Here is an 8,455-nt window from a genome sequence, read left to right on the forward strand (position 1 = left end):
GGGACTGTCACTCTGCACCCCCGGGCTTAAGTGGTAACCTCACTATTACTCGTGATCACTGCTGTGCATCCTAGTGCCACGAGGCACCGGACACTGGCGGCTCTTTATTACAGGTGGAAACGTCATAACCAACGTTTCCAGGAGCCGTCTGAAAGGAGCTGGGCCAGTTTTCCTCCCAAGTGGCACGGCGAGCTTTTCACCTCCGAACAGGAATTCTCTGGAGAAGCGCACCGCGTTCATTGCAGCTCCCGTGCATCCTTTCTGCCTGCACCTGAACATAGACACGTGCTGGTTTGCGTCTGGTATATCACCTGCAGCCAAACGCACGGGTTTTTTTAGCGCGAGCCTGAAAAGCACAGCGACGGGTGAATGTTGACTGCTGATTACGTCAGCTTCCTAACGAAGGCGTGGCTGAGCCATGACGTAGGCGGCTCCAGCAGCCAATCAGACTGCACCACGACAGTAGAAATAGACGCTGGTTCTGCGTATTATTAATATTTCTGACAACGAAGCGGCTCGCGACGCTGGGAAGTAGCAGCTACTTCATTTTGAAATCTTTTATCCCGAAACTATATATATAACTGAGAGGGTCGCCGCGCAGACCCTGACATAAACACACCATGGTTGTAGTGGCGGCAGGGGCCGGAGGTGCCCACAAAGTCCTCCTGATCTCGGGCAAGCAGAGCGCGGAGCAGACGGGCTACAGCCGCGCGCTCTCCGTCGTGCTGCCGCGCGCCGGTAATCAGACTTCATCAGACTCCGACTGCAACGCGTCTACGCCGCCTTTGCGCAAAAGACAGAGGCTTACTCATCTGAGTCCGGAGGAGAAGGCACTGCGAAGGTGAACGCTTGTTCAGACAGTTAATGGGTTGAGTTTTTTTCTTTCTCTTTTTTTTCGGGTCGCTGTTTAGCTCATCTCGGGCTGTGTTTGAGGAATTCTGAAGACTTGTTAAGTTCATAAACTTCGTACTCTGAACTCCAGCCAACTTCCGTTTGTTTGCGTAATCGGATTGCCGGTCAGTCCCGCCCTCTGCACACGGGCGTCAGGTCTGCCTGCGTGGCACGAACATGGCTGCAGGTTACGCAATTTCAGAGCAGGCTTACCAAACTGTGTTCCGTATTATCCAATTATAACATTTCTTGTAACGGTTTAAAGTAAATAAATCGGGTTTAGAGTTTGGTTTCAATGCTTCGTGGTGTTATTTAACACCGTCATGCGTCTTTTCAAAGGGCTAAAAAAAATTGGTTTTAAATGGCACTGACTTTTTTTTTTTCCCCTTTATGGTTTTGTAACAGGAAACTTAAAAACAGAGTTGCTGCACAGACAGCAAGAGACAGAAAAAAAGCAAAAATGGGAGAGTTGGAACAGCAGGTCCTGGAACTGGAACAGGAGGTAAAATGCCACTGACTTGGACAAACTTGATTTTACAGTACAATAGCAGTGACAGACTGGAAACTCCAGTGTCATTTGGTTTGACCTGTCTAGTAGTAGTGAGTCAAAGCAGCTGCACATGTAGCACTGCAGGGCTGTTTCACTTTCCTGTGTCACTCAATACAACCTGTGGAGTCTTCGTCTGACGTGTGACCTCTGACCCTCTAGAATCAGAAACTCCACTTGGAGAATAGGATGTTGCGTGAGAAGGCGAGCGACCTGCTGAGTGAGAATGAAGAGCTGAGGCAGAGATTGGGGTTGGATACCCTAGATGCGATGGAGAAGGTAACGAGGGGTGGAGATTGCGACTGGTAGCACAGTGAGTTGGGTTAATGGTGATTCTGAAGGCCCATGATGGATCTCTCTTGCAGGTGCAGGCCATCGAGTCCGGGGCGGGCGATTTGGTTCTGGTGACCGGGTCTTCTGAGTCTGCAGTACTCAGGCTACGTGTGCCTCTGCAGCAGGTGCAGGCCCAGTCGTCATCAAAGCTGAAGACCTTGCCGTGGAGTCTCGTGTTCCTGGCACTGCAGACACTGAGGTGAGGGCCAGCGATGTCACAAGGGGAGGCCTGGAACTCTTGAGGATTAGAAAATCGAGCCTTTTTGGTGTGGAGAACTTCTGAAGTAAAGAGTCTTGATGCAGTCCTGGAGTTCCACCACTGCACTTGGACTGTGGGGGCAGGAAATCTGTTAATCTCAATGTTGACATCCCATCTTGTTTAGCTGGTTTGCTAAGTAGCTCTGAACAGTAGTTGGTCTTGTGCATTGAAACGTATTAACCATGCTACTGTTCAAGAACTTGGTATTCAAGCCATTTAGTGTGGAATCTTGTCTTCATATTTTAACAATGTTGTCTGTCCTGCAGTCTGATCTCCTGCTTGGTATACTGGACATCCTTGACACAGAGCTGTTCCTCAAGGGTGGTGCCCCAGAAGCACAGGAGGCAGAGCAGCACCACCTGCTGGTTGGGGCAGCCGGAGAGCCAGTACCTGCCTCCTTACCTGAAGCTGTGGGGGCCACACCAGTTAAGCTGGAGGCCCTTAATGAACTGATCCAGTTCGACCATGTATACACCAAACAGGTGGAAGTGGTCCACGAGGAGAGTGTTCCTGGATTGAAGACAGAGGAGGTCCAAGACCCCGTTGCCTTCTCATCTCATGAAGAGGAGATCGAGGTGGAAGTGGAGATGGTGAATGTCAAGGATGAACCAGAGGAAGTGGTCATCCCCGGGACCAAGCCCAGTTCACCTGGGGTTGATGACTTCCTGTCTGAAGTGCCTCCTTCCTTCAGCGACTACGAGAAGGTGGCCTATTTGATAACTGATGCATGCAGTGATTCTGGATACGAGAGATCCTCTTCACCCTTCAGTGACATGTCGTCTCCTCTCTGCTCAGACAGCTCCTGGGAGGACATGTTTGCCAGTGAACTCTTCCCACAACTCATTAGTGTGTGAAACCTAGCCATTACAAGTCACTAATGGAAAATTGGCAACTTTTCATTCTAGTGTAAAGTGGCTAACCTATACTTACTACACACTCTCTGCAACTTGTACACATTTGTCGTTCCCTTGTTCAGACCAAAGTAATCGTGTAGATCAAGCAGAGATGTGGAGGGTTGGCCTGCAAAGACTTGTGGGGGGGGAAATGGACAATTTTGCCATCAAAAGTAGGGATTGAATGAATCTTGGTGATTCATGTTCAGTATTTCCTGTGGGGGAAGGGGAGAGAGAAATGGTTTTAAAAGCAGAACTATTTATTTGTGCGTCTTGCTCCAGAGTCCTGTATTGTAATCTGTCTTCTAAGGATTTTTCTTGTTGTAAAATGTCTAATTTTATTAGCACTCTCCTTGTAGAATCACTTATTGCATTAAAGTCTAGCATTGCACAATGACTTCTGGCTCTTCTGTGGCTAATTGCTGCTCATACCGATCATTTGCCATAGCAATCTTGGTGTCTGATGGCACGGGTGCAGGTTCTTGGGATGTTAAGGCTCCATGTTGGCACACTGGTCTACCTGAACAGGATTTAAAAAAAAAAAAATAAAAAAATTAAAAAAAAAAAATTGAAAGGTATGCTAAAGTTGAGGGTAATTCAAGCATGTGGAATGGAGCCAAAAGTAGAGAAGTAGTTGAACCTGGTCATCAGCAAAGGAGTCTTGAATCAACCCATCAACTGTTTTTAATGTCAGATTTATCAATGCGCTGAAACTAAGGCAGTGTTGCCAACATTCACCCAATTTTTGATTGTAGGTAATAAGTTGGTATCAAATCCTCTGACTAGACCTGCCACATTGTTTTGATGGACTGCTTTCAAAGTAGCTGTCTGAAATGGCATCCTGAGGCTACAGTTAGTAGCTACTGCTTTGAGTCATGCCAACTTCCTGTGAGAGTTTCTGGGTGTGGGAGTTTGTGTAGTGAGTTTCATGTGGGTTTTATTCAGGAAACCAACAGCTGTAAATTCTGTCTGCATTTAAACAGCTGAAAATCATTCACTTATGTTCTTAATGTATGTGCAGTAGCACAGACACCTGGGCTCCAGAATCAGTGCAAAAATTAACATTTGTGGTTTTTGCATTTATGTTTAAAGCATTTAGCTGATGCTTTAATCCAAAGCAACTTGCAATTACATCTGAATAACTGAACTGGCAACCTTCTGATTACAAGTCAAGTACTGCAACCACTGAGCTGCTGCTGCTGCCCACTTCTTCTTTCTCCTGCTGTTTTCTCTGCCTGTTTCAACAGAAAGCAGTTAAAGTGAAGCACGTAGCAACACCGTTAAAAATATCCGCTCTGAGTCGAGGGACTTTCAGCTTGCTGGAGGGTCCCTACCAGTAAAGTCCAGACCAATAATCTGGGTCTGTTGCCACCTCCAGCCTGAGTGGTGTGCTGCTCCTGTGTAGTTCAACACATCACTCTCAGGTTTCTGTTTTCAGCTGGAGCCACAGGTGACAAACAGGAGGGGAAATACCCCCAGCACCCTGTGATCCCACTTTCAGTTTCTGGGACTAACCACAACTACTCAGCAAACGCCATCTGTGGTGAGGAGAACCAAGAACCCCCCCATCTGGGTCTGAAACAGTGTGATGTGATTAGCATCCTTCTGGTTTCAGAGAAAATGCCTTATTTCTGCAGCTGAAATTTCATAGAAGTTCTCTTCAAAGAGTCAGGTTGGAAAGGGTGAGCTAGAGACAGAACAAACATGCGTAGACGAACACACAGCCACTCTAAGAAGCTAATTGCTTTTTCCACTTGGCGATGGCCAGTGTCAGCTTGTGACGTCTTTGATTCAGTCTGTGAATGATTCAAATTGGAAAAACACAGTGGGATCCCAAACCTCTTCTCCATAACAGGGTTTAGAGCCACCAGCTCACCTCACCGCACCAAGTCATGAGCTAGGGATTGGCTACAGCAATAACAACCTAACAATCATGGTTGACGATGTGTAGGGGACAGAGAATTTGGTTTAATAGCTGAAAGCCTCATGATTTAAATATATAATGCATGCATTTTTTAATCAGTTTCTCTAATGCAGTCACATTTTAAACCATGTGCAGTACATTAAACATAACTACAAGGACTTGATAAACAAATCGTCCAGCAATTCGCATTCTGTGTGAGACACAGACTTCAGAGAATACCATGGCAACGGGTCATCTGGATGGAATTAAGCACCACAAATGAGGTGAAGTAAAACAGACTGTAACGAAGGCTGAAGGCAGTGTGATGGAGACCATCGCTGAGGAAGGTTAACTGGGAGCTCTGGCTGTGGTGTCAGGGAGCTGCTCTTTGGTCTGCTGGTCAGAGCTCAGAGGCCTGGGTAGGGTGGCTGCCTTCAGACAGTGGGGGCAGATGAGGCCTGGGAGACTCTTGGTGTGGCAGAACAGGCCAAAAGGTAGAAATGAATTTCCCCTGGCCACGATTAACAACTCTCCTGGTCTTGAGGGTGACGCGGTAACTAAGCCCCTGGTCAGCGTGTGATACTGTGATGATTTTCATTCATATTAACTACTGTAAAAAAACACATTATTGATTGAAACGGACAGTACTTAATGTAATATATCAGACAGAAACATTATGGGGGGTATAAGGGCGACTGTGGATCCCCCCAGCAACCCTCGAGGGCCCCCGGTGCAGATGGCCCCTGTATCACCATGACAGACTCACAAAGTTAGTTCACAGAGCTGGAACTGGTACTGAATTCAGAACTGGCTGAAATGATCACATAAAGAATTCTTGATTAGATGAGAGAATGTGATTGAGGCTTCTGGAAAATTAAGGTTCCACACTGGACCTGTGGGCTGACTGAACAGAAGTATTCAACATGTTTGAGAAAGAGGTTTAAATAGAGTGTCAGTGGTCTGGCAGGAATTCAAGAATTTTATTAAAGGTAGATTTCATACAGATAAATTAGGAAAAAAAAGTTTTGTAGTCAAAGCAATGAATAATACGTAGCAAGAATCTGTAATTGTACTACAACATTGTTAACATCATTGAAACATTTATGGCCATCGAGTGTTAACTGGCAAAACAGACAGAACGCATTTAAAATGGATGTGGGTGTGCGTGGGTGCTAGGGACAAATTCTACCCGAGTCGCCCAAGGGTGTTGCCATGGTGTTCAAAAGAGAAAACAAGGACATTTATGTGAAGGAGCACAAGACTAACATGGAAATGGGCAGACTTTAAGCAGTTATTCTGGAGTGTAACTGGAGGGAGGGGGCGAGGTATAGACGTCACTTATGACATCCTCTGTAGTTGCCATGGTTTTATTTCCTGTCCATGTGGCAACTCTCCATCTTGCCCTGCCATGTCGAAAAATTTCGCTTATCTGCACACACACACACACACACACACACACACACACACACACACACACACACACACACACACACACACACACACACAGATTTTCACTCCTGTAACTTTCTGCTCTCTCACTCCTATGGAAAGAGTAGGTCTTATCTAGTGTTAAGTGTTTAAGGTAGGGGGGTAGGGTGAAGTGTTAGGGTAGGGGTAGGGTGAAGTGTTAGGGTAGGGGTAGGGTGAAGTGTTAGGGTAGGGGGGTAGGGTGAAGTGTTAGGGTAGGGGGGTAGGGTGAAGTGTTAGGGTAGGGGGTAGGGTGAAGTGTTAGGGTAGGGGTAGGGTGAAGTGTTAGGGTAGGGGTAGGGTGAAGTGTTAGGGTAGGGGTAGGGTGAAGTGTTAGGGTAGGGGGGTAGGGTGAAGTGTTAGGGTAGGGGTAGGGTGAAGTGTTAGGGTAGGGGGGTAGGGTGAAGTGTTAGGGTAGGGGGGTAGGGTGAAGTGTTAGGGTAGGGGTAGGGTGAAGTGTTAGGGTAGGGGTAGGGTGAAGTGTTAGGGTAGGGGTAGGGTGAAGTGTTAGGGTAGGGGGGTAGGGTGAAGTGTTAGGGTAGGGGTAGGGTGAAGTGTTAGGGTAGGGGGGTAGGGTGAAGTGTTAGGGTAGGGGTAGGGTGAAGTGTTAGGGTAGGGGTAGGGTGAAGTGTTAGGGTAGGGGGGTAGGGTGAAGTGTTAGGGTAGGGGTAGGGTGAAGTGTTAGGGTAGGGGGGTAGGGTGAAGTGTTAGGGTAGGGGTAGGGTGAAGTGTTAGGGTAGGGGTAGGGTGAAGTGTTAGGGTAGGGGTAGGGTGAAGTGTTAGGGTAGGGGGGTAGGGTGAAGTGTTAGGGTAGGGGTAGGGTGAAGTGTTAGGGTAGGGGTAGGGTGAAGTGTTAGGGTAGGGGGGTAGGGTGAAGTGTTAGGGTAGGGGTAGGGTGAAGTGTTAGGGTAGGGGGGTAGGGTGAAGTGTTAGGGTAGGGGGGTAGGGTGAAGTGTTAGGGTAGGGGGGTAGGGTGAAGTGTTAGGGTAGGGGTAGGGTGAAGTGTTAGGGTAGGGGTAGGGTGAAGTGTTAGGGTAGGGGGGTAGGGTGAAGTGTTAGGGTAGGGGGGTAGGGTGAAGTGTTAGGGTAGGGGTAGGGTGAAGTGTTAGGGTAGGGGTAGGGTGAAGTGTTAGGGTAGGGGGGTAGGGTGAAGTGTTAGGGTAGGGGGGTAGGGTGAAGTGTTAGGGTAGGGGTAGGGTGAAGTGTTAGGGTAGGGGGGTAGGGTGAAGTGTTAGGGTAGGGGTAGGGTGAAGTGTTAGGGTAGGGGGGTAGGGTGAAGTGTTAGGGTAGGGGGGTAGGGTGAAGTGTTAGGGTAGGGGGGTAGGGTGAAGTGTTAGGGTAGGGGGTAGGGTGAAGTGTTAGGGTAGGGGTAGGGTGAAGTGTTAGGGTAGGGGTAGGGTGAAGTGTTAGGGTAGGGGGGTAGGGTGAAGTGTTAGGGTAGGGGTAGGGTGAAGTGTTAGGGTAGGGGTAGGGTGAAGTGTTAGGGTAGGGGGGTAGGGTGAAGTGTTAGGGTAGGGGTAGGGTGAAGTGTTAGGGTAGGGGGGTAGGGTGAAGTGTTAGGGTAGGGGGGTAGGGTGAAGTGTTAGGGTAGGGGGGTAGGGTGAAGTGTTAGGGTAGGGGTAGGGTGAAGTGTTAGGGTAGGGGTAGGGTGAAGTGTTAGGGTAGGGGGGTAGGGTGAAGTGTTAGGGTTACATGGTCCTCCAGTCGGAGGGTTTTAGAGGCATACTCCAAATAGAATTTCATATGACTCCATATGACTTGTGCATCAGGTTCGTGAAGGATTGTTCCATTTCGGTGGGGGGAGATTTCAAACTCTACCCCATGTAACTCAGGTCATAGGGGCAAAAGGGCATACGAAAAGAAGGGTGGGGTAAAAATAAGCAGTGGGATTGGGCTTTGTGTGGAGTTTGTTGTTCATTCTTGTAGGAAGAGTAAGTCTTTTCTAGTCAAAACTGATTAATACAACCTTAACCAGACGGACAAGCTACATACCAGCGGGGGTGGAACCTTCATCACCAGCCACCGTCAAGCGGAAAGTCACAGGAAATGATCTGAGATAGATGATATCTTTTAACTCCTGTAGACCACAAATCCTTAGAGGTGAAATATCTGGAACAGAAGAAAGCACCACAAATTAGGTGAAGTAAACTTTGAAAAATAAA

General features: G+C 47.9%; 1 protein-coding gene across 1 annotated transcript; it reads left to right on the plus strand.

The window, feature by feature from the left end:
- The first annotated feature begins 489 nt into the window (after positions 1 to 489).
- On the plus strand, positions 490 to 3,320 carry xbp1 (X-box binding protein 1). The gene is given in 6 exon segments (XM_027019704.3): positions 490 to 841; positions 1,297 to 1,393; positions 1,601 to 1,717; positions 1,804 to 1,860; positions 1,863 to 1,970; positions 2,297 to 3,320. Coding segments are annotated over 6 exon segments (1,188 nt in total). The 5' UTR covers positions 490 to 620; the 3' UTR covers positions 2,885 to 3,320.
- Positions 3,321 to 8,455: the final 5,135 nt, after the last annotated feature.

This window comes from Electrophorus electricus, chromosome 5, assembly GCF_041902795.1.
Source record: "Electrophorus electricus isolate QZ-2024a chromosome 5, ASM4190279v1, whole genome shotgun sequence".
Lineage (NCBI taxonomy): Eukaryota > Metazoa > Chordata > Actinopteri > Gymnotiformes > Gymnotidae > Electrophorus > Electrophorus electricus.